General features: G+C 36.8%; 1 protein-coding gene across 4 annotated transcripts in view; it reads right to left on the reverse strand.

Annotated features, from left to right (window-relative positions):
* CHD9 (chromodomain helicase DNA binding protein 9) overlaps positions 1–27501 on the reverse strand; it is a 128717-nt gene that overhangs the window by 78471 nt on the left and 22745 nt on the right. For 2 of the 4 annotated variants that reach the window (XM_014528417.1, XM_014528416.1), the window contains one exon: positions 18579–20198. In XM_014528417.1, coding sequence (XP_014383903.1) covers positions 18579–20129 — 1551 coding nt within the window. In that variant the 5' untranslated portion in view covers positions 20130–20198. Of the gene's footprint in view, positions 1–18578; positions 20199–25322; positions 25525–27322; positions 27459–27501 lie in introns of all 4 variants that reach the window. The other 2 variants (XM_014528418.1, XM_014528421.1) reach the window with 2 other exon arrangements.

Consider the following 27501-nt stretch of genomic DNA (forward strand, 5'->3'; position numbering starts at 1 on the left):
TCTCTGTAAAAAATCAATAAAATATATTTTAAAAAATAATAAATAAATAAATATTCTGTCAAACTACTTCATTGTATTTAGTTTTGTTTTCTTCTTAGTCCCAACAGTCCTGCTGTATTAAGTTTCCACTTATTAAGATTACATTGTAGTTACTTAGAAAATATTCTCTTATCCACAGAAAATATACACTAAAGTCTTTGAGGGTGATGGAACATCAGCCTTGTACTTTACAATTATTTACAAAATGAAAGAATTTCTTTGTATTTCACTTGTGATTTTTTTCTGTAAAGTTGTCAGTCTCAAAATGTCAGTTTTTTAAAATTTAAAATTAAGGCAAAGGCCTTTGTCCCAAAGAACCTATATGCTAAGTAAGAAAAAATATAAAAGAAGGTGAAGACACATATATTAATATCATCTCCAAAATTTCTAAGAAAAAGAAATTATAGCAAAACATAAGGTGATAGGGAGTGATATATTAATTATTTTGAAAGCAACCGGGAGGAACATATGAAAGACCTGGACACATTACAATATTGGAGAAACTCAAGGATTTATGGTATGAGTGTTTTTCAAACCACAGGTCATGACCTAAAAGCAAGACATGATATAAATTTAGTGCGGTTACAGGGGTGGGCAAACTTTTTGACTCGAGGGCCACAATGGGTTCTTAAACTGGACCGGAGGGCCGGAACAAAAGCATGGATGGAGTGTTTGTGTGAACTAATATAAATTCAAAGTAAACATCATTACATAAAAGGGTTCGTTTTTTTTTTTTTTTAGTTTTATTCATTCCAAACGGGCCGGATCCGGCCCGGGGGCCGTAGTTTGCCGGCCCGTGTGTAGTTTGCCCACGGCTGTTAGAATAACATTAAAAAATGAAATAGAAGGGAATGAAAAAGGATAGCATCTAATCTATAACATTAAAAACTGAAATAGAAGGGAATGAAAAAGGATAGCATCTAATCTTTATGAATGTTAACTCTTACAAAATCAGAGTGTTTTCATATCACCTGTTATCTTCTTTCCCTTCATGAAAGAACAAAGCAAAGAGATTTTGGCAAGAAACCAGAGGTGTTAAAATCTGAGTGGGGACTCAGGTCTCTTCCCTCTTGGTGGAATAATTTTCCCACGTACTCTACCCCCACACTGGGGAATTCATCAATTTTAAATATTTTAGTTGTATACAAATACTAAAAAGTATTAAATTACCAGTGTGTGGACTTTAAGTGGAAATTACAAACTTCAAAAAAGGAGAATGATCACATGGCTGCTACACATCTACTATGGAGAGCACAGCTTCCTCTCTTGGGGAAAAAGTAGATAGGAAAAAAAAAGTTCTACTTCACATATTTTAAAATATGAAGGAATAAAAGGTCTCAAATAATTAAATTAGGTATAATTTAATAGGTCTCAAATAATTTAAAGGTATAATTCCTTAATAAGAATAAAACACAGAACAAGGAGGTTTCAACAACATAGATAAAACTGCACTGTAGCTAAACATCTTCCAAGCTTTCTCAGGAGACAGGTCTCTCAGGCGTCAGGCCTGGAGGACCAGGTGGATGGAGGTTCCATTAGAAGAGAATGTAAAACAGGAAAGACACAGCAAGCCTTGAACACACAATGCAGAGAAAGTAACAGAAGAAAAACACTAGTGAAACCCCACAACCAAAAGTTTAAGGAGCTAGCAGATGAAGAGGAGCTAATGAGGGAAAAAGAAACTACAAGACTGGGAAGATGAGGATCAGGAAAAAGTGGTGACAGGAAAGGGTTAAGCACTTTGCAGTCAAAAGCTAAGTAAATATCTCAAAGTAATGTGATATTATAAAGCTAACTTACAAGGCATTTTAGTTCCCTTAAACTGTTTATGGTAAGCCAGTGTGCTAGCTTTTAATCTCCTAAAGGAGAACCATCATAATTATCTAGTTAAAAATTCATATTAAACCAGTCTTCCAAAAACAATAAATTTGTAGTTAATCTCGGTAATGTGTCAAACATTAGTGTGGTGACTTCTTTTGTTTTTTATTTATTGCACATGATTTCCCCCCACAAGCTACCAATAAAGACTTGCTTTTAAAGAGAAAAGGGGCAAAAATTGATTCAAGAGTGTATTATAAATCTGTCAGTCTTCTTCTGAGTTTTACTCTTAGATTTGCTTTCAGAGTTTTTGATGGAAGTGAAGCAGTTATTTTACTTCACTTTCTTCACATCTGTAAACTGCCATGTTCACAATAAACAGCTTATTTTCATCTTGTGACTTGTGTAGTACACAGGTTTCTACTTGTAGCTAATCAAGACATTAATTTTTTTAGTATCATAAATCTTGAATCTTACATTAAAAAGGTAATACTACGAAAAGTATTGCTTTATCTTAATCATCTACAGAACAGGTTAGGCAAATAGTAGAGTCTCATAAAAGTTCTGTATTTTTTTAAAATAAAATTTATTACATGACTTACAGGAAACACAAAGAGAGAAAGGAATGTGTTGTAATCCACAATATCCAGAATGTGGGAAACTCTGTAAGTGGCTCTGTTTCTTCAGCAAAGAAATTGTAAAAAACAAAACAAAGAAGTGTTCAGAATTATAGATTAAAAGATACTTAAGACTAAATGTAATGCCAAAATAATAACAAACAGAAGAAAAAAGGGGCCACTTAAAATACATATCAACCAACTATAGTATGTGCCCCCCCCTTTTTTTTTACAAAACAAATAAAAGCTTTAAAAAATACAATGTGGCCCTTCTTTTAATTTCAACCTGAACACGTTAACTGTAAACATCATTATGTAATGATGTTTACTTTGAATTTATATTAGTTCAATACATTTACTAAACTACAAGGGAAATTTCAACTTTGGCTATTTGATTATGAAGGAAGTATAGTTATTTTTTAGGTGTGAAACTGATTTTGTGTTGTCTTAAATACAAAAATCTTTGTGTTATTAGATATGTAAATTGAAATATTTACAGATGAAGTGGTGATTAGCAGGACAAGAAAGCTAGATGCATGATGGAAGAATGATAAGCAATGAAGGCTGAAAAGCAATGGGTTAGATTACCAAGTGTCATAAATCATCTATAATAATAAAAGTGTAATATGCTAATTATAGACCAGATCCTTCCGGATGAAGCCGGGGCTGTGAGGGAAGCCTGGGTCCCAGATGCCAGAGGGAAGCCAGTACCAGAGCAGCCGGGAGAAGGCAGGCCTACTCTTGCATGAATTTCATGCACTGAAAAGCAATGGGTTAGATTATCAAGTGTCATAAATCATCTATAATAATAATAGTGTAATATGCTAATTATAGACCAGATGTCCTTCCGGATGAAGCCGGGGCTGTGAGGGAAGCCTGGGTCCCAGATGCCAGAGGGAAGCCAGTACCAGCAGCCGGGAGAAGGCAGGCCTACTCTTGCATGAATTTCATGCATCAGGCCTCTAGTGCTAAAATATCTGGACTTTATGCTGAAAGAATTAAGGAATTAGTAAATAATCACATATAGAGAAGTAACAGGATCAGATTTTTATATCAAAGTTTGTGAAGTGATTCCAATAAATATACCTGAATACTTGATGACAAATTTATTTATGAAAAGGTCATACATGAAATAAAAACATGTAATATTCAACCTTCTATTATTGTATATCAGTTTGTGTTGCTTTTTTAATGCTGTATTGTTCAAAAGTTCATCTATTGCACCCAAACACAAGTATGTTTTTAAAACCACAAACCTCACCCAGTCCACTATTGACTGACAATACTATTAGTAAATATATTGAATTCATCAGTCCCTAAATTACCCGTGACACTGAAAGCTATTCAAAACATATATAAAAGGCTAATATGCAAAGTGTCCCTGGGGTGTGGGGGGCGCTGAGGGATCGAGAAAAGGAGGAAGCCAGGAGGCAGGGAACCTGATTGGCCCTGATCACCCGCCAGGCCTAGGGACCCTACCCGTGCACAATGTCATGCACCAGGCCTCTAGTTCAAAACATAATATTGTGATTAAGGGAAGGTTTTTGAGTCAGCTTGCCCTGGGTTCTAATCCCAGTTTCATCATTTACTTGGGCCTCAGCTTCCTCTGAGGAAATAACCTATCTACCTACTATGGCTTAATAAGTTTCCCTACTGGAAAACATTTGCACCAGTTAGACTATATGACCCAGTCTGTTCATCATCCCATGTAAGTGAGTACTCTGCACCTCTCAGATTATATCTGTTCAGGTGCAATATTTTCAAGGTGATTCCATCTAGTAATAGGCCATCATTATTCTTGATGGTCTGATTATCTAAGAATGTTTTTAAACTGTGAGCCATCAATTCAGTGAATAGCCATTAAGGTTACATGGTTGGTAAGTAGCAGAAAGGAGTTTTAAACCCAAGGCTGCTTAACCAAAGTTACTATTTTATTTTATCATTAATGTTTAATTATGCAATATTTTAATAGAGAAAATTAAGACCCATGAAACAAGATTAAATAGATATAGTATTTGCTTTTTATTTTAAATCTGTCATTTAAATAAACAGGGATAGTCCTAGCGGATTTGGCTCAGTGGATAGAGCCTGAGGACTGAAGGGTCCCAGGTTTGATTCTAGTCGAGGGCACATGCCCAGATTGCAGGCTCGATCCCCAGTAGGGGGCGAGCAAGAGGCAGTCAATCAATGATTCTCATTCATTGCTGTCTCTCTCTCTCTCTCTTTCTCCCTTCCTTTCTGAATTCAATAAAAATATTTAAAAATAAATAAACAAACATATATACTATAACTATTCCATTGCGTCCCCTTCCTTCCCCAGTGTTTATGAACTATGCCTCTAAGATCAGTGGTTATCAACCTTCTGGCCCTTTAAATACAGTTCCTCATGTTGTGACCCAACCATAAAATTATTTTCGTTGCTACTTCATAACTGTAATGTTGCTACTGTTATGAATCGTAATGTAAATATCTGATATGCAGGATGGTCTTAGTGGTATTTTAATACAGTTAATGTTTTATTAATAGAATTAAGGATATGTATGTATAAAATTTCATTTAAAATAATTATAAAAATAAATTCATTTTTTCATTTAATTAGGGTAGATACTTTTCTTTATAGTTCAAATTAATATGTACATTTAAATGTTTATTACTAAAATAGCTTTCAAATATTTATAATCTTTCTCATTCTTCTTTCACTTCAAAATAAATCTTTTTTTTTTAATCTCACCTGAGGATATTTTTCCATTGATTTTTAGATAGAGTGGAAGAGAGAGGGAAAGACAGAGAGAAATATCAGTATGAGAGAAACACATCGACTGGTTGCCTCCTGCACACACCCTGACCAGGGCCTGGGCGAGGGAAGAGCCTGCAACCGAGGTATATGCCCTTGACTATAATCGAACTTGGGACCCTTCAGTCCACAGGCCAATGCTCCATCCACTGAGCCAAACCGGCTAGGGTAAAAAAAATCTAAAAGATCCTTAGCAACTCACTTGTCTTTCTCAAATTATGCAAAATCCCCTTAACTTACCCCAGTCTTAGCCAACATTTTCCCTGAAGAAAAAATAAATTTAGAAAGCACATGAAAACAAAGGTAAGGTAACAGATTCTAAGAATGACAGAGGGGAGAACTCATAGCTGTTTACAGATAGATCAATGCTCTTCAAAGGACATCCTGACAATAAGAGAATAGGCAAAAAATTGTATGCCAGGCTTAATTACTAATTTTTAAAAAATGACCCTTCCCCAGTGCCAAAAGAATGTACTACTCCTCGCTCTCCTAGAACATGCTCCAGGTGCACGGGAATTCTCCGCCTGACACAGTCTCACACCCACTTGCAGAGGCTGCCTGGGTCTATATCTACTCTCTAGATTTGTTCTCTCAAGGAATTCCTTGTTTGGCAAGGAATATGTATTGCTCGTATGCGCATGCGTAGGCCAGAGAGATAGTGAGAGAAAGGTGGAGCTTGGCTATGTAGGCGGAGGAGTCCACATGTGGTCAGAGGCCCCTGGAGGTGCAGGATGGAACTGGGGTAGAAATGGAATGTAAATGGCCCATTTCTGCCACACTCTGGATGTGGGACTCCAGAGAGTCCAATAATTCTAAATCCAAACCAGCACTTCTGTTTGTCAAGAAAGAAGGATAGAACATATTTAAGAGTTTACTGGCTTTATATACAACATTTAAATAGTTTGACATACAGTATGAGAGCTTCCATTTGTACTCTTTTCCTGCGACTCACAAATATTAGGACAAGCCTGCACAAAAATGAGTTAAGAAACAGTTATGTAAGAAAAAGGATAAAAAGGAACTAGGATTAGGGAATCTCTTTTATGCTACGTCACTAAAAAGCTACATAGACTACATAGATATCTGGGCCTCTACAACTGTAAACTATTTAAAACTTGATTAATGATTAAAGTTCCTTCTATTTCTAAAAATAAATGTTTAAAAACCCTTAGAACAAGAAATCATTATTAAACAACAAGCTGACTTTATAATTTATAAAGCACTTTCAAATTCATTGTTCATTATCACGTTTACTAATCAGAAATGCCAGCAATATAGAAATACACGTTACAGATGAGAAAGCTGCAGAGACGGTACCTTGCCTAAGACCACTATCATGGTAGATGGCAGGGTCGAGACTTGAACCCAGTTCACCTGACTCTAAATTCAGTGTTTGTTCCACTTTATCAAAGAGACTTACACATGAAAGCCCACTTTCAAAAGGTTAACTGTCCAACACTGGAACTGAGAAACAAATGGCTGATGCCAAAAACAAAGATGAAAACGACCTAATTCCTCTCTTTCACAAACAGCTTATTTGTCTGATGACAAAAACTCATGCATTCAACTTCTGAGTCATTATGGCTCAATTCAGTAAGCGATACAACCACATGAGTAACATGAAGAAAGTGCTGAAAGCATATGATATAATGTAACAGAGTTGATAGCGTTTTTAAAATAAAATACAGTTAACACTTTGGAAATCAGATTACCTGATTAAAAAAAATAGTGATGATTCCTGAAATACTTCAATATCTAAGATGACTATGATTTAACTTGAAATTATAAAATTATTTTATAACATTATATAAATAATTATTTAAACAATTAAGTAAAAATACTAAATTATGTATTACAAAATCATAACTTTGTTATCTTTTCTCAATACCTGCTTTTCTCAAAACTGTGTTCAAGTCTTGGGTCTGTGACTTATAAGCTATTGTACCTTGAATCCGGTTTCTTTATTTATAAATTAAGATGTCACCAGTAACATCATAAGATTATTGTGAGGATAAAATGTGTTGACATATAAAAAGTACCTAGCAGCCCTAGCTGGTTTGGCTCAGTGGATAGAGCGTTGGCCTGCGGACCAAAGGGTCCCAGGTTCGATTCCAGTCAAGGGCACATGCCCGGGGTTGTGGGCTCAATCCCAAATAGGGGGCATGCAGAAGGCAGCCAATCAGTGATTCTCTCTCATCATTGATGTTTCTATCTCTCTCTCCCTCTCCCTTCCTCTCTGAAGTCAATAAAAATATATTTTAAAAAGTACCTAGCACAATGCCTGGCATAGGGCTGGGGTTTACCAAACAATTGTTGAATAAATGAAAATTTTGTGGGAGTTTTATCCCCCCCAAAAATTGTTTTTATTTAAATCACTTAAGTATACATTATTGAGAAATCTGAAACCATAAGGTCCAAATAGCCCAACTCTAATCATTTCACTCTAGACCACTAGACAATTCCTAGTATGAGAAGCAGAGAGAAAAGACTGAGCAGAATTATTTTTCTGCTAAAAGATAAGATACTCAAACACGTTTTTTTATAATGTGAAGTCATAAAATCATAAAACAGTCCCTTGTTAATTCTTTAGTTAAATATTTTCGAATTGGCCTCATGGCTTATAGGCAGAATAATGGCCCCCAAAGATATCAACTGCCTAATCCCCCAAATCTGTGAATGTTAAATTACATAGCAAAGGGGAATTCAGATTGCAGATAGAAGTAAGGTTGTTAATCAGCTGACCTTAAAATGGACGGAGCTTATCCTAGATTATCTCAAGGGTAGGTGGAAGAAAAAGGCGGAAGAGAGTCATGTAATGAGAGGACGACTCTATCAGCCATGCTGGAGTTGAGGACAGAAGGGAGCCACAAGTGCAGAATGTGGGCAGCCTCCATAAACTGGCAAAAGCAAGAAAATGAGTTCTCTCCTAGTCTTCTAGAAAGTAACGTAGCCCTGCCAACGCCTCACTGTGAGATCCATTTCAGACTTCTGACTTCTAGGACTGTAAGATAAGTTTGTGTTCTTTGAAGACACCAAATTTGTGATAATTTGTTGCAACAGTATTAAGTAACTGATACCTGGCTGTAGATCATGTCCAGCTTCAATATTCACACACTCTAAGGCAGTGGTTCTCAACCTTCCTAATGCCGCGACCCTTTAATACAGTTCCTCATGTTGTGGTGACCCCCAACCATAAAATTATTTTCGTTGCTACTTCATGACTGTAATTTTGCTACTGTTATGAATCGTAATGTAAATATCTGATATGCAGGATGTATTTTCATTGTTACAAATTGAACATAATGAAAGCATAGTGATTAATCACAAAAACAATATGTAATTATATATGTGTTTTCCGATGGTCTTAGGCGACCCCTGTGAAAGGGTCTTTCGAGCCCCAAAGGGGTCGCAACCCACAGGTTGAGAACCACTGCTCTAAGGCAACAGAGGGTGATGTAGGCTCCAGAGTCCTACTGCTTACATCTGAATCCTTGGTGTGCCATTTACCAGGTGTCTGACCCTGAGCAAGCATTTAACCATCCTATCCTTCAAGCCTTTATCTGTAAAAACATTAGATGATAATATCTACCTCTGACTTGTTCTGAAGATTAAATGAGAAAATATATGTAAAGCCATAAACATGAGTATAGCTGCTGAATATTCATGGGTTATTTGTACTTATCTATATATATAAAAGCCTAAGCAATCAGCCAACCTGCCAACTGGTTAACTGGCCAACTGGCCAGTAGCTATAATACACAATGACCATCAGGGGGCAGTCGCTCAACACAGGAGCTGCCAAGCTGCAGTCACTTGGCAGCAGCGGTTTTCAGATGAGGAGGGAGCCTGATTCCAGGGTGCATCACCTGAGAACCGCCCTCTCGCAATCCAGGACCCCTCAGGGGATGTTGGAGATCTGGTTTCAGCCCAATCCCTGCAGGCCAGGCTGAGGGACCCCGCTGCACCAGGCCTCTAGTATGCATATAAGATCTTTGGTTAATCTCTTCCTGTCCTCCTCCCTCCCCTCTTCCCTCTGAGACTCATCAGTCTGTTCCATGTTTCCATGCCTGTGTATTGAGTGTCTGCCCCCTGGTGATCAGTGTGCATCATAGCTAACAGTCAAATGGTAGCTTAGGCTTTTATATATATAGACTAGAGTCCCAGTCCATGAAAATTCATGCACTGGAGAGGGGTCCCTCAGCCCGGCCTGCCCTCAGGGGCAGGAGGCGACCTGGCGATCAGGGGAAGGCGACGCCCCCATCACACTTCTCCTGCTGCCACTGCCGGCAGCGCAAGTCTCAGCCGGCCCTGGTTACCTGAGCCTCGGGTGGCCCTGGGAGTATGGGTATCGCCATTCGAGGTTTGTCTGTGCCTCGGGCCGACCCTGGGCAGCTGGGGGGGCTGAAAGGACTGGGGGTTTCTGGAGGCAGGCTGTGCGCCTGCCGCCCCGGCGGGGCTGAGGGTTCTGGGCACCGCCATCTGTGCTGTGGGTGCCGCCATCTTTGAGGGCAGGGCAGTCAATTAGCATATTCCCTCCTTATTGGCTGTGGGTGCTGCCATCTTTGAGGGCAGGGCAGTCAATTAGCATATTCCCTCCTTATTGGCTGTGGGTGCTGCCATCTTTGAGGGCAGGGCAGTCAATTAGCATATTCCCTCCTTATTGGCTGTGGGTGCCATCATCTTTGCAATGGTGTGAAGGTCAATTAGCATATTCCCTCTTTATTAGATAGGATTATACAATCATTAATATGGTGTTATAAGTCTTCTAATTAAGGCCAAGATGGATTAACAGAAACTGGATTTACCTTCAGTCTTGAAACAACTGAAAAATCAAACAAAACATATAAAACAATAGTTTATAGACACTGGACATCAGGCAACCCATGACAGTGATCCCTAAGAGAATGGATGCAAATGAGCAGGGCTGACAAGGGGCGTGTTTTTCAGCTGCAGAACAGGGAGAACAGAACCCCAGGTGAAATGTCACAGCACCCCTGAGTAGAAGAGACAGACTTGAAGTCCAGGGAAGCCAAGGAGGCTAGTTTCCGGGGAAGGTCTGGAGGGGAGAGAGCTTCACAGGAAAGACCTCCAGAGAGCTCCAGAAGGTCCCCTCTTGAGGCTTCAGATAAGTAACTGATCAGCACTACCAGTTTGTAAAGAGACTACCCAACGCCCAGGAAACAAACCGCCTGAAAGGAGCTGAGACCTCACTAGGGCCAGGAATAGTACATCTTTCCATTAGCCATAGTGAAAAACCTTCTATTTCACAAGGCACTGGACAGAAAACATGGCTATGGTGGCAGCCGTGGGAGGAAATTAGCCTTAGGCTATACACTGGTCTAGTCCAGCCTAATGAAGTTTCAAAAACAGATCTTATCAAGATAAACCAATTTCCAAGAAACTATGTTCCAAAACAAAAATCAAGAATATTTCTGGAATGTAAAACTTTGCATCACTCAACAAGGAAAAAACTCACAATTTGTACCATCCATTCAAAAATTTTCTAGCATGCAAAAAAAGCAGGAATATACCAACCTACATTGGGGATGAGAGGGGGTAGGAATCAATCAATAGAATCAGACTCGGAAATGACACAGAGAATAGACTTAGTTTATAATTAATTTAAGTAGCTCAAAAGAAAAGGCCCTGCTTTCTTGGCTCTGCCATTTACAAAAGCAATTGGACCTTAGTTGTATATTATATGTACATGATATAATATGTATCTGAATAATCAAATAATTAGAGATTACCAAAACATTATGAAACAAAAAGCTAATCTAGAAACTTAGAAGAAAACCTACTTTTAAATAGATGGGTCAAATCACTCATTCCAAAACACTAAGCTGGAGGGCTAAGTGAAAGTGCTAGAAACCGACAACCGAAATTGAATCAGAAATGCAGAGAACAGCTCTGAAATTCTAATACAGACCAATGGGGAAGTAGGACAATTTTTAATTTGAGTTCTTCAAAGGCTAAGGATCATCTTATTCATTTTCGAACCTCAGTGCCCAGCATAATCTCTTACATCCGGTAGATATCTAGTAAGTAATGAACAAATAAAAGCAGTAAAAATGCAACATTTCCAAAACACAGATATATAATAAAATTCACACCTATACACTCCTTGCATAATTTGTAAGGTATTACTTGCATAATAAATGTGCAAGGTAATATTTGCATAGTTGACTACAGCAAATTACCAGATTTTATTAAACTGAAAAGTACAGTCCAAGCCTCCTCCTAACTGTGTGCTTACTACATTTGTCCATATATTACCCACAACATCTTGTATTAAAATAATTCCATAATTTAAAATCATTTCAGTCCTATTACCCAAAGAAACCTGATCACCCATGTAAGTATTTCAAAGAAACTTTATGTTCATGTTATCATTATAGGAATAAAGTTAATGGCTCAGTAGCCCCTAACACATTATTTTCAATTTCAGACATTATAATAAGTAAATAACTATGTAGTACTAAGGGATCTGGAAGTACACCTCACCAATCAAATTAAATACAACAACATTTATATTTAAAGAACCACTGTGAAGTTTGACTTGAATCTCATGCTCTTCACATACTGTACTAATCCACTAATTTCTCACCAACAGATGCCTCTTCCTCACCCTTGGAAGTTCCTTCCTGTTCACCTCTCACCCTAAGTATACATGTCACAGGCTAACAGCCTTAAAGCTATTGTGAACAACTACTTTCTGTTATTCTGTTTCCTAGAAGGCAATGCAGAGCTCAACTCTTCTACAAAACAGCAGTACAGAGTTTCATAAAGATCATTAGAACAAGTTAATATTCCACACATTTCCAAACAGCATAAACTCTATGATTCTAACTTTGTTTCTTAAAAATGAACAAAATATGTAGGTACAGGGGAGAAGCGAGACAGACAACAAATCTCATTGGAAAAGTACACACTAAAATGTCAAGAGTGTTATCTTTTGGTAGTGATATTACAAATAACTTATTTCTCATCTGTTTGTTTTCTATGTGGTCCAATTTTTTAAATAATAAACATATTAAATTTCTTAATCAGAAAAAAAACCAATATTTTAAATGTGCTTCAAGTAGTATTTTATTTTTTTTCAAGTAGTATTTTAAAGTAAAATTCAGAGAACAAACGCCAACAAGAAATTATAAATAATTATGTATATCCCAAAATTCTATTTCCTGTTTTGATTGCTATTTCAGCTATCCCACATAATACTTTTCACTGCTATAGAACTTGTACATTAATTATAATTTACAAACATTGAGATCACAGTGATCCATGTAATTTCCACTTCCCAAACAAGATACAAATGAAAAGATTTTTGCATTACAAAATAGTAGAAAGTATTTTAATAACAGAACAATGAAAAGTTTATAGTATTAGTCTCTCAAAATTCCTTTGCTCTAAAAAGAGATAAAAGTAAGTTAATATATGAAACTAGACCACCAACTTAGACCATACACAAAGATAAACTCAAAATGGATGAAGGACTTAAACATAAGACAGGAAACCATAAAAATACTAGAGGAATCCAAAGGCAAAAAAATCTCAGACATATGCCGAAGCAATTTCTTCACTGATACTGCTCCTAGGGCAATGGAAACTAAAGCAAATATAAACAAATGGGACTACATCAAAATAAAAAGCTTTTGCACAGCAAAAGAAACCATCAACAAAACAAGAAAGCCCACTGCATGGGAGAACATATTTGCCAATGTTATATCTGATAAGGGTTTAATCTCCAACATTTATAGGGGACTCATACAACTTAAAAGGAAGATAAACAACCCAATCAAAAAATGGGCAACGGACCTAAATAGATACTTTTCGAAAGAAGACAGAAGGAAGGCCAAGAGACATATGAAAACGCTCAAAGTCACTCATCATCTGAGAGATGCAAATCAAAACGACAATGCTGTACCATCTCACACCTGTCAGAATGGCTATCATCAACAAATCAACAAATGACAAGTGCTGGCGAGGATTCGGAGAAAAAGGAACCCTCGTGCACTGCTGGTGGGAATGCAGACTGGTGCAGCCACTGTGGAGAACAGTATGGAGTTTCCTCAAAAAGTTAAAAAATGGAACTCCCATTTCACTCAGTGATCCCACTTCTAGGAATATATCCCAAGAAATTAGAAACACCAATTAGGAAGGATATATGCACCCCGATGTTCATAGCAGCACAATTTACAATAGCTAAGATTTGGAAAAAACCTACATGCCCATCAGCAGATGAGTGAATTAAAAACTATGGTACATCTACACAATGGGATACTACCCTGCGGTAAAAAAGGAGGAGTTCTTACCATTTGCAACAGCATGGATGGAACTGGAGAGCATTATGCTAAGCGAAATAAGCCAGTCAGAGAAAGATAAATATCACATGAACTCACTCATTTATGGAATATAATGAACATAAGAAACTGATGAACAACAACATACCCAGAGACAGAGAAGCATGGAACAGACTGTCAAACCTCAGAGGGAAGCACAGACAACAGGGGGGTGAGGGCATGAGTGGGGGGTAGGGGGTAATGGGAGGATAAGGACACATATGTAATACCTTAATCAATAAAGAAATTAAAAAATAAGTAAGTAAGTTAATATTTTCTCTATTATGTTTTCTAAGTACTTACATTTAGATACACTTGTTATAGCATCTCACCTTTTTTTCCTTTCTCTTTTTTAAGTGGTAAAATTCTAGAGTCAATTATATAAGAAACTAGAGGCCTGTTGCACGAAAAGATTCGTGCAATAGGCCTTCCCTTCCCCTGGCTGCCGGCACCGGTTTTCCTCCGGCACCCGGGACCCAGGCCTTCGCTCCGGCCGGAGCCGCCTTTAGTTTTCGCTCTGCCACTTCGCGCCTATGTATGCAAATTAGCCACCATCTTTGTTGGTGGTTAATTTGCATATCTCGCCGATTAGCCAATGGGAGGCATAGCGAAGGTATGGTCAATTACCATGTTTGTCTATTCTTAGATAGGATGTTCTTAGCAATATTCATTGTTATTATGATTGAATTCAGGGTACTCTAAGACATTTGAAATTATATCCACAACTTTCCCACCTCAGCTGGGGAATGAGAAAAATCAAGATTTAGAAATATTCTTTGCATATCCAAAATTTCTCTGAAGTTTTTTAGAATTTTAAATAGAGTGCTTCCCATGAATTTTCAAACAGACTAAAGAATGCACGATAAGGCAAAAGTAAGTTTACAGTTGTGAGTACACGAAACAGTTTATTCTTGTATTATTATTATTTATTAATTATTGTACTATTTTTCATACAAACAACTGTAAACCTACTTTTGCCACACCCTGTATATTATTTTGGCTATAACAAATATATCTCATTTTTAAACTTAAAAAAAATTTTTGTTGTTAATTCTCACCCAAGAATATTTTTTCCATTGATTTTCAGAGAATGGAAGGGAGGGGTACAGAGAGAGAGAGAGAGAGAGGAAGAAAGAGAAAGAGAGAAAGAGAAATGTCGATGTGAGAGAAACACATTGATTGACTGTCTCCCACATGTGCCCTGAACAGGACTAGGGATTGAACTTGCAAAACAGGTACATGCTCTTGACCGGAAATCGAACCCGAGACCCTTTGGTGCATGGGCCAACACTCTAACCACTGAACAAAACCAGCCAGGGCCCTTTTTCAATTTTGATAAACCAAAAATTCTGCCACTCTATTATTTTTTAATCTTTTAACTTCTATACATATTTAATAAAGTTAATTTAGTCTGAAATGAAATTACTGTAAATAAGAGAATTTTTTTAAACTTAAAAAAAAGGTTTTTTCCCATAGAAACTGGGGAAACACCATAATAAATAAGAATTCCTTATTAATATAACATTTGGGCTATTAGTAACCATTACCATTCAGAACATGTCAAATATTACATAGAATAAAACTTATATGCTCTGCCAAAATTTGTCACTCACTACACATATTAAACCATTTGAATTTCACGTATTTAGGGCATGTGAACTATAATTCAGTACACATTAAACCAGTGGTTCTCAACCTTCTGGCCCTTTAAATACAGTTCCTCATGTTGTGACCCAACCATAAAATTATTTTCGTTGCTACTTCATAACTGTAATGTTGCTAGTGTTATGAATTGTAATCTAAATATCTGATATGCAGGATGGTCTTAGGCGACCCCTGTGAAAGGGTCGTTCGACTGCCAAAGGGGTCGTGACCCACAGGTTGTGAACCACTGCATTAAACCTATATGCAATCCATAATCATCATAATAATCCCCTACCTTCTCTACCAATCCACCTCTGCTCTTCACTCCCACAATCAGCAACTCCCAAATATCACTCTTTAAAAAAAATGTTTTAATTGATTTTTAAAGAGAGAGACAGACATACATTGATTGGCTGCCTCCCACCGGGGATCAAACCACAACTGGATATATGCCCTGATCAGGGATAGAACCCGTCACCTTTTGGTCCACGAAACAGTACACCAATCAACTGAACCACACCGGCCAGGGCCCAAATATCACTTTTAATACAAATAACAGGAAACTTGAGAACAGACTTTCAGTAAGTCAAAAAAATATTCCAACTTACTGCCCTTTATCAATATTTGAACACGTAATAAACTCTGAAACAAAAAGGTGAGACTTATGAAAGGCTTCTTATGATGAGTATGAAAAGAATTTCTCTTAAGATATGCTCGTATTAGGGGCTACTTCAGTTATTTATAATTATCTTCCATTTATTCCAACTCTAAGGGAGTCTTTACTTCTTTGTAAAACCAGAACATGTTTAGAAAAACATGAATTAAGGAAAATTTAAACGATGACAAGGTCTTAGAATAATAAAATTAAGAAACGTTTATAAATTTCAGGCTTCTTAACATTAACTATATGCTATACACATTGATTAGTCAAACTAGTCAGAAATCTACATACATAGTGAATAGATGACACTAGATTCAAATCAGCAGAGGTTTTTCCCAAGGTCCAACTAAGATGCCTGATTCTCTTCCAGTAGAGGGAGCAAAATCATAAAAATTCCACTCAGGCCACAGAAAGAAGGGCAGGAGGAGGTTTACAAGTACCTTTTAAGTATCTTAAAATCTACCTAGACATTTTAAAAAATGTAATAAAAATACCATTTGAAACAGAACTAAAATCAACCTAAAGGAAAAGATAAAGGTTTTATCTTCTTCAAACACTTCAAGGCTTTGAAATGAGAAAATGGTCCCTAGATACTTAATTTCAAGAACGATGGCTTATTTCATTGTTCACCAAATCTCACAGGTAACCAAGGTATTGAAATACTAAGAATCCTTATTTTTAAAAGATTACAGAAAATGATAAAATATTACATTAAATACATCTTTACAGTATATATAGTCACATGACAAGAACTATAGGAAACAAAGAAAAGTGTATTTCACTACCCTAAAACAATCTATTCCTTCCAATATTTTTTCACATTCTGTGAAAATTAAACAACATATTAAACAGTATATTTTCATACTGTGATAAAAACATTTTATTAAGTACTTACTACATACTAGGCATGCTTCTAAGTACTGTTACATGTTATATCTCTTATAGACCTTACCAAAGCCCTATTAGATCCTATTCTTATTCCTCATTTATACTTTTTATAAGAAGAAGTGAAACACATTGAAATTATATAAATGGCTAAAAGTCACAAGCTACTAAGCAACAGGAGCCAAGATTCTAACCCAAATTGTCTGATACCAGAGCCTACACTTTTTAAAAAATATATATTTTTATTAATTTTATTAATTTCAGAGAGGAAGAGAGAAACATCAATGACGAGAGAGAATCATTGATCGGCTGCCTCCTGCACACCCCCGGGGATTGAGCCTGCAACCTGAGCATGTGCCCTTGACCGGAATCCTCCAACCCGACCTTCAGTCCACAGGCCGATGCTCTATCCACTGAGCCAAACCAGGTAAGGCCAGAGCCTACAATTCTAACATTAACCACTTCACAGTGATTGTAATTTTGAATTATGCTTTTCCCCTGCTATTAACAAATTCTCAGTGTCAGTCTTCAAAGTCATATTTTAATGCCTAATTAAAATCTAATATGGAGATAATAAAACACTATGCTGCCATTAGTTGTTCCTTATAGATTTAGTAAAATAAATTACTTTGTGAACATATTGCTTTTTGCTATGTTTGGATGATTGTAACAAAGTATTTTGATACTCAATTATGCCATCCAATTTCTTTCCAAAATATCTGTATCAATTAACAAAACGATGTAAGTTCCAATTTCACCATAAATTTGCCAACATTTAGCATTAACATTAAATATATTTTTCTAATAGGTGAAAACAAAACCATGCTGCAAACTGAATTATTAAAGGTGCATACTGTTCTGAATGTTGTTTGCTAATTCAATTTCTTCTTTTGTGAATTTCAACTTATATGCTTTATCTAGTTATCAACTTAAAAGTTTGCTTATGGCCCAGCTAGTGTGGCTCAATAGTGAACCACTGACCCATGAACCAAGAGTTTACCGGTTTGATTCCCTGTCAGGGCACATGCCTGGATTGCAGGCTCGATCCCCAGAGGAGGGTGTGCAGGAGGCAGATGATCAATGTCTCTCGCTCATTGATGTTTCTTATCTCTCTCTCCCTTCCTCTCTAAAATCAATAAAAACTATTAAAGTTTGCTTATCAATTCACATGAACTTTTTATAAGAATATTAACCCTGCCAAAACTGGTTTGGCTCAGTGGATAGAGCGTCGGCCTGCGGACTGAGGGGTCCCGGGTTCGATTCCGGTCAAGGGCATGTGCCTGGGTTGCGGGCACCTCCCCAGTGGGAGATGTGCAGGGGGCAGCTGATCGATGTTTCTCTCTCATCGATGTTTCTAACTTTCTATCCCTCTCCCTTCCTCTCTGTAAAAAATCAATAAAATATATTAAAAAAAAGAAAAGAATATTAACCCTATGTTCATCATATGCAATAAAATGTTCCCAATATATTGTTTTCCTTTTTAATGGTTATTACCTTTTTACTTTTTTATAATAAATCCTTTAGTTAAAGGCAATCATAGTTGAAAGTTACAAAAGAGGCCTTAAAACCTTATACTTTTTTAAATGTAAGAGTCCATTGCATTGAGTACATCAATGAAATTATTTTCAAATGTAACTCTGTTAAATAGAAAACTGTCAAAATCTGCATATTCATTTAATAAAACTACTGAGTTTAACCAATTTTGATTATGTCTCATATAAAATTAACGTAAGTAAAAGCCCACCCTTCCCCAAATTACCAAAATAAAAGCTTCATACCTGTCGCTGTAAACATAGGCGATTTCTGTCATGTAAATGCTGATGATTAGAAATTGATGAATGCCAGCTCCGAGCCTGAGAATGAAACTGAGTTTGAGCCACATCAGAAGGCCGTGTCACAAGATGTGAAGTAAAGTGCCGATCAAGGTCATGATCTAAAACATGACTTGAATTATCTTGCCCAAACGCTGACTCATCAAACTGGGGAAGGAGACCCTCCTGAAGGAGGTCTTCTGGATCAAGTCCTGTGAATGGCTCAGTTTGAGACTCCACTTGATGAAGTAAATTCTCTTCTAAAGTTGAAAAGCCATTAGTTTCTACATGATCATTGAAATGGCCCATTTGCGTTCCTGAGTCAACAGGATCCTGGAAGTTCACGTGCACAGGAGATAATTTTGAATTGCTGTAATTACCCTGAGGATGTGTTGAATGCAACATTTGGAAATTACTTGAATTCAGTGATGTATTGGGATTGAGCATATGCTGAGTAGATTCTTGCTTGACTCCCCTATGAGGTGAAAAGGAATTACTTCCAGAGAAATCAGATAAAGTCTGATTTGTATGATTGGGTGCAAGAACTGCAGAGGACTGGAGAAGACTATTTGGTGATACGTGATTACTAGAAAAGGAATAATGTGAAGAAAATTGCTGTGAGTTACTGACAGAACAAGATGTCATATTTGGAGAAGGTCCATTAAAATTTCCTTCTTGCCGGTTGCTACACTTGAGAAAGTGTACTGAAGGATTTGATGTTTGAGAAAACTGTTGCATCAAAAGAGACTGCTGTGAAGTAGATGCATTGGTAATCTGTGGTGGGTGGTTGACACTGACTCTGTGTGGACCAGAAACATTAACATCCATAAAATTTTTAGACTGGCTGACAGAATTTTGCCCTGGGTTAAGATTATTCCTGTTTTGTTGCGAGCGCAGTGAAGTGCACTGTGTGTGTTGTTCATTGGCCTGAAATAAGGCAAAGTCATGGTGTGCCACAAAGCTTTTGTTTTGATGCATAGAGTGAGAATGTCCTTGTTGGTGAAAAGGAGACCCATTTTGATTTGAAATGCTAGTAGCTGTCTGATGGCCCCACATTGGACTGCCATCTGCTACATCTGGAAATAAACCATTGGGTTGGTTTTGGGGGTGGATTGGAGAACAATTAAACTGAGAGTGTGGAGATAACACATGTTCAGCCGGGCTACCAAAAGACTGATTAACCTGATGAAATTTCACTGAATCAAACTGATTTAACTGTTCATAATCAGTCATCTTCTGATGCGTTGGAGTACCTTGAACATGGTTCAATGAGTCTATGTGCAAAGGTTCAAATTCTGCACCCAAGTTCAATTCATCAACTAGTGAAACAGGTCCTGGTTGTACAAATGCATCATCTGACAAACCTTCTAAGGTCTCACTAAAAAGATTGGCATCATCAAAAAAGTCCATCATTGGATCTGTCATCTTGAAAAATTCACTAACAATTTGGGTTATTCGTTCCAAAGGAAGTACCCACTTCTCTGTAGCAGATATTATTGGATCATTTCCAAAAGTCATCAACTAATCCGAGACAGGTCAATGTTCATTACTGCTTTAGGTAACGACATGTCATGAAGTGTCAGAATCCTAGAAAAATAAGAACAAAAGCAATTAAAGTTTAATAATGAGTACTCATTAAAGTTCTATAAAATTCATATAGAACATCATTTATACACATCACCAAATAAAAACATGATTTAAAAACATATAATAAATTATCCCATATAATAAAGATGTAATATGCAAATGGTCATTACACGGTGAAGCATAATGACCGACCACATAACGATTGGATCACAGATCAGCAGGAGGGTGGGGCAGCGAGCTACAAGTGGGCGGTGGAGAGCTATAGGAGGGGGCAGGGCAGCAAGCTATGAGGGGGTGGAGACAGGGGAGGGGGACAGGGGGACCTACAGGAGGGTGGGGCAGTGGGCGGAGAGCTACAGGAGGGCAGTAGTGAACTACTGGCGCACAGATTGTGCAGGGCAACTAGTTGTAATATCATTGACTTTCTTCGTTATTTTTCAGTGTTTATAATCTTTTTCTCAGGCCCTATGAGGGAGGGATGGGGGGAGGGTGGCGGGAGCTACAGGAGGGCGGCAGCGAGCTACTGGCACACGGATTTGTGCGCAGGGCTACTAGTATATTATAAGAGAATGTAAACTTGAGAATGGTATGTCAGACTCTCTCCCAAACCATGAAATGGCCATCATTCCCTAAATATATATGTATTATACTTCAAAGTTATGTCTTTTAAGAAAGCTGACATGAGATCCTCAAATTGATGTTTCTCTCTCAAATCAATTTTTAAAATGTTATAACGTAAAACAAAACCTCTTGATCCTTAATAGATACTACAAAAGTTAAGATTCAAAAGCAATTCTTTTAAGCAATATTTCATTTTTATTATTCTAAGAATGCCCTCACTAAACTGTATACTTTAAAATGTAAATAGTAAATTTTATGTTATATATATTTCACACACGCAAGCACAAGTAACTCAGTTATACAATTTAAAGTTTAATTCCATTGTCTCTCAGTCAAAGAATCCTACTTTCATTGATAATTCATTCTACAAGGGGCCTTAAAAGCATAGCAGTTAAAAGTATAGGCTCTGCAAATATTCTGGTGAGGTTGGAATCCTGGCTTTATCATTGATTCACTATGTAATCTTACACAAATCACTTAATCATTTTGAAGCTCAGTTTTTTCACCTGTGAAATGGAGATTATAATATCTCTCAAAGAATCCTACTTTCATTGATAATTCATTCTACAAGGGGCCTTAAAAGCATAGCAGTTAAAAGTATAGGCTCTGCAAATATTCTGGTGAGGTTGGAATCCTGGCTTTATCATTGATTCACTATGTAATCTTACACAAATCACTTAATCATTTTGAAGCTCAGTTTTTTCACCTGTGAAATGGAGATTATAATAGTACTGTACTGATCTTATAGGGCTTTTGTAAATAATCAATATCAAGCATTGTGTAAACACTGTTTTCAAATTGTGCTTCTTGGATTGCTGGGAAGGAAGAGAGGGCTTTAGACCTCCCCTATCCCCATTTCCTCCCCAATAAAAAAGATTCCAAACATGAGTATTCTTATTTTACAATCTGAGCTTTCACACAGGATTTTTAAAAAGCAAAGGATTCCTTGGCTAAAAGAACTGAAAACATCTAATGCTTATACTATTAACATCCCCCTATGCAGATAACCATTTACTAAATTCAATTACTTACATATTGTTGGCATTCACACTTAATTTAGTTTTACTTTGAATCTAACAGAAAGGAAAATCTTTAAAACACAATGTCATCTCTATTCTTGGTAAAAAAATGTTTGAGGTCAATTAATTTGGGGCTGATACTGAAAACAGATTAGAAGTTTCCTAGTTGCTGAGTCAGGTCCAGTTGTTTAATTGAAATAGTCCTGAACATCATTTATACACATCACCAAATTAAGTATAAATATATATTTGAAAGCAAACTAAATTACAATTAATATGGAAAACAGGAAATTGACTTAAACGCAGAATTTTCCAAAGTTTGAAATATACGAAAAACTGAGACTCAGCTTGATGATCAACCATCTAACTTGCAGGGTTTCGAAATACATTCATGGTTCCTAAACTATAGTTAGATGCTAATTAATGTAGCTTTCCCTCTCTGACTTACCTCTTTTCTGACATCCCAAGAGCCTAGTTATTCGTTCATACCCTCCCATCACTGAGCTTCTCCAGACCTCCTCAGGTTCTTTTGCTAATAATCTCCAATGTTGTCCCCTTCATCTCCTTCAATACCCTTATGATCCTTTCACTCACTCAGCACACCATGCTGTACTATTCACATCACCAATGTCATTTTACCTCCAAGGCCTCAGTCCAATTCAATGAACATTTCCTGAATATTTGTAGTATTTATTCCATCACTGGCACCTTAATACAAGGCTAGTGTTAACCTTTAACTTCAATGTGGTCCTTGCTTTTGTTTAGAAATGGTTATATTCATTTCCCCATGTTTCTGAGCTCTCTTTGCAGTTATTTTGTTTTTTTCTCCCAAAGCCTTCAAGTCTGATTTCCCTATTCTCACCCAAGCACCATTTTGCCTCACTGTCTTCTGTTTTCCAGTTGAAATTCACCAATCACCTTTCAGAACCATGCATCTGTCTTTGTTCTTTGTATCTATACCTTTTCTTCTAGCTATTATCAGAAGATGAAGCATGACTCTCTCCAAAGACAAATCTTTCACCTCTTAATACCATTCCATCGAGACTTCGAATGGATTTATACTCACATATCCCATCTCTCTCAAGGACAATCATCCTCTTGCATTTGCCTGCTTCCCTTCTAACTTTAGACATCAGCAGACCTCCCCTACCTTAACAAAAATGTACAAACAAAACCATTTTATTTCTAGTCTTCCAATCAATGACAAATATTGAAAATAAGTGATCCTCTGCCTCCATTTTCCAAATATCCATTTGCCTGTTTGTTAACCTCTTGCACTTTAGTTTCTGACCCCATAAAATTACTGCAACTATACTTTAGAATATGACCAAAAACCTGGACAATTCTAAATATTCTCTCAATTCCTGTCTTTGACCACTAAGAAACACTTACCATCATTAAGCAAAGCAGAAGCTAAACTCAAATGCTATCTTCTATATGAAGCTTCCAATCGTCCATGCACCCCCACCTCATATACTATTTAGGTTTTGAGAGCTTAAAAGAACAAGGCCTATGACTTAAACTCAGGTACCACCTACCTCTGTGCTTGGTCCATATTAAAGCTGTTTAAATGTTTTCTGAACTCAGTTTTATTAACCACTCTGCCTTCTGGATATTCTCTTAGCTTCTATGACACTACACTGTCTTTGACTTGCTTTCCTATGGCTTTTCCTGCTTATTTAAAACTAGAGGCCTGATGCACGAAATTCATGCAAGGGGCTCGGCCCTCAAAGCTGCGATGGCTTGCCCCGGCTTCATCGGGAAGTTCGTCTAGCTGTCTGGTCTAATTAGCATATTATGCTTTTATTATTGTAGTTTGATAGATACCAATTTCTATGCAGTGATTTCATTTCTATCAAATCCACTTACTTAGCACTTCAAATTCAGTCAAATGTTGACACATCTTCAACATACTACTCTCTAAAATGTGACTTAACATTCAAATCCTTGAGAAACCCAATTCCACTTTTCTATTAATTACTCCTTTATTTTTGTCTTACTACTGGTATAAAATAAAGATATAAAACCCAATTGCCCTCCTGGAAGTTTCTGATCAACAGCATCCACCTAGGAAGATGTCTTTGATGAAGTTATTGATATGCATTTTTTTCGTTCTTCCCAAACCATTCCCCTAAAATAGTGTACTATTCACTCTATTTTTAAAACCACACATTTTTAAGGATCAAGAAAATACAGTGTCTCTTATTTGACTATAACTTTGAGAATACAAAACGTTTTATTAGCCGAAACTGGTTTGGCTCAGTGGATAGAGCGTCGGCCTGCAGACCGAGGGGTCCCGGGTTCGATTCCGGTCAAGGGCATGTACCTGGGTTGCGGGCACATCCCCAGTGGGAGATGTGCAGGAGGCAGCTGATCGATGTTTCTCTCTCATAGATGTTTCTAGCTCTCTATCTCTCTCCCTTCCTCTCTGTAAAAAAATCAATAAAATATATTTTAAAAAAAAACAAAAACAAAAAACAAAACAAAACGTTTTATTATAACCTGCTATAATCCAACAAGCAAAAACAACATTTTTGGACTGAAAATCTTTGTATGTGCTACTGCATATTCCTTTCTATTATGTCTCATCCCTGTAGAAATATGTATCCATCATCAAATATTCTACTTTTAAAATTAAAAATAAGAGCACAAGATTTTTTAAAGATAGTGATCCTATATAATAAAAGTGTAGTACGCAAATTATCCCCTCAACCGGGAGTTGTCCTGGAGTTTGACTAGGGGGTGGGGCTGGCAGGGTAAGGGAGGGAGTACCCAGCTGGCAGCCGGTAGCCACTAGGGACCCTACCAGTGCACAAATTTCATGCACTGGGCCTCTAGTATTTTAATAAAACCACATAACTGAATATGGAGGAACCAGCATTCTCAAACCTGCTAAAAGGGGTGTATATTGGAACAAATTTGGAAATCTATTTGGCATTATTGCTAAAGTTAAACATATGCAAACCTATGGCCAGCTTTTCCACTTGCAGTAAAATATACTCCATAAGATGTGTGCATGTGTGCACCAATTGATAAGTACAGGAAGGTTCATTTTAGTATTCACAATAGCCCAAAACTGAAACCATGTCCATAATACCTTAGAGTTAACAGCAATGAGAATGAATTACTCCTGAATGGAAAAACACATATTAGTATCAGACATAATATAAAGCAAAAGAGCGTATGTAGCTTGATCAGTGTGGCTCAGTGCTGAGTGTTGACTCATGCACCAAGAGGTCATCAGCTCTACTCCTGGTCAGGGCACATGTCCAGATTGTGGGCTCGATCCCTGGTTGGGGTGTGCAGGAGGCAGCCACCTGATGTTTCTCTTTCATGATGTTTCTATCTTTCCCTCGCCTTTCCTCTCTCTCTGAAATCGATAAAAACTTTTTTTTTTTTAAAGAGCATATACATGATGCCATTTACATAAAGTTCAAAAACAGGGAAACTACTCCATGGTTTTAGGAGTTAGCATAATGCTTACCTCTGGAAGGCTGAAAGGGTGTGATAACTGGAAAGGAGTCTGAGGGGGTCCTCTGGGGTGCCAATAACTACAACATTCTATTCCTTGACATGGGTGGCTGTTTCAGAGATGTGTTTACTTTGTAGTATGTCAGATAGCATATTCTTATGATTTATATATGTTTCTGAATGTCCATTATAACTTAAATTTTTAAAAAACTTAACTGGAACAAGATTAAGCATATAAATAAGTAAATATTTATAAATCACCATTTAGAGTATATGTCACTCATAAAAACATTGATAAACAAATAAAGAATGGTCTCTGAAAGTACATAAGTAAACTCTGCATACTACTGATTTCAACACACTTACTAAAGCAAAAGTAATAAGAGTAATCTTATATTTGGATATGCAGTGAATTCATTAAATTATGCAACCTCTGAAACAAAATATTCCCTAATACTAGAAACCTCCGGCAACTGTTTTTCTGTACATTTCTTCATCTGTAAAACAGACTACAATAAGTGCACCAAGTCTATAATCTTACATTCCTAGATTTGTTTTAGGTAAAGCTGCTCAGTTCCAGGAATAGAAGAAAAAATGTTAATGAACAGATATTTAATTGCCTTTTTAAAAACAAACACTGTAAAGATAACATAACTGAAAAATATAGGAATAGACTGAATTCTAGTCCATTAACTGCATAGTGGTGGGGGGAATTTTTAATTTTCTCTAACTGCAATAAAGCACAAAATTTTAAAATAAAACAAATTTTATGCAAGATCTGACACCTAATTATTATTCCAATCATTATTTATTTCATCTTATAAAAGAAACTAACAAGATATGTTAGCAGTTATCTTTCAGCCATTGATTTCCAATAGAAATATACTTTATACTGCTGCTGCTTAATCAGGTAAACTAAACTAAAATGACCACTGGACAACAAAAATAATCTTTTTTTTTTTTTTCAGATTTCAAACCATGTCCCTTTGTTACAATAACAATGTTTTAAAAGGTTGGTCTAAAAAAAGTCTTTAAGTATAATTTTTTAAAACCCTTAATAGTTAACTTCAGCCAATAATGCCAAATTATAACAAACATCGTTAGTTGTAGCTAACTGATAAATAATAGCTACTAATGAACTGAGCTATAATTTTCACTCATAAGCATCAGAAGTCTCATTAAAAATGATAAATTTGCCGAAACCGGTTTGGCTCAGTGGGTAGAGTGTCGGCCTGTGGACTGAAAGGTCCCAGGTTCGATTCCAGTCAAGGGCATGTACCTGGGTTGCGGGCACATCCCCAGTGGGGAATGTGCAGGAGGCGGCTGATCGATGTTTCTGACTCTCTAGCTCTCTCCCTTCCTCTCTGTAAAAAATCAATAAAATATATTTTTAAAAAAATGATAAATTTAATATCAGGCTGCCTATAAGCTGATGACTTTAAACGGTGCTACTTTCCTGAGAACATCAAGACTTTTTGTATTCTGCATTATCACCCAAATAATATGCAAACCCATCTAATACTACTTTCAAGTTAATTTTTACTCAAACCTTCATGCCTGATAATAATCTATATTAATATTCACAAACTTTCAAAAACAGAAATGCATTGTTAAAAGGTAACATCATTTCAGTTATCAATTATTCTAACATAAATAAGAAGCTTGCTTCTTCCTCTCAAAACACACACACTATGAATGTGACAGTATGGTATCATACATATAGCTAAACTTAACCTGGGGCACCTATCACTCAGATAAAGGCAGTCCCCACTTTCAGAAGAACTTGTCTGGGAATGGTGTTCAAAACTTCCTTTCTTGCCAAACCTTATTTTCCCTTTTCTTCATCTCAGTAAATCTCATCACCATCTATCTAGTTCCTCAAGCCAGGAACTTGAAGGTCATTTTTGACACCTTTCCTTTAACGTCCAATCCATCATGAAGCTGTCATTTCCCTACCATTTCTATCTCCTCTTTCTCTCTATAACAAATCAAATTACACTTATACATACTTACGCACGTAACCCTTTCCTTCATCTCTGCATATGCAACTCCTAGTTCAAGCTAGCACCAAGTCTTACTTCAGTAATTGTAGTAGTACAATGTCATTGCTTTTGCTCTTCCTTTTCCCAATCCATTCTCAAAGTGAAACCTTTAAAATTCAAATTAAAGCATATTACTCTTTTGATTGCAAT

The sequence above is a fragment of the Myotis brandtii genome, unplaced genomic scaffold (genome assembly GCF_000412655.1).
Source record: "Myotis brandtii unplaced genomic scaffold, ASM41265v1 scaffold633, whole genome shotgun sequence".
Taxonomy (NCBI): Eukaryota; Metazoa; Chordata; class Mammalia; order Chiroptera; family Vespertilionidae; genus Myotis; species Myotis brandtii.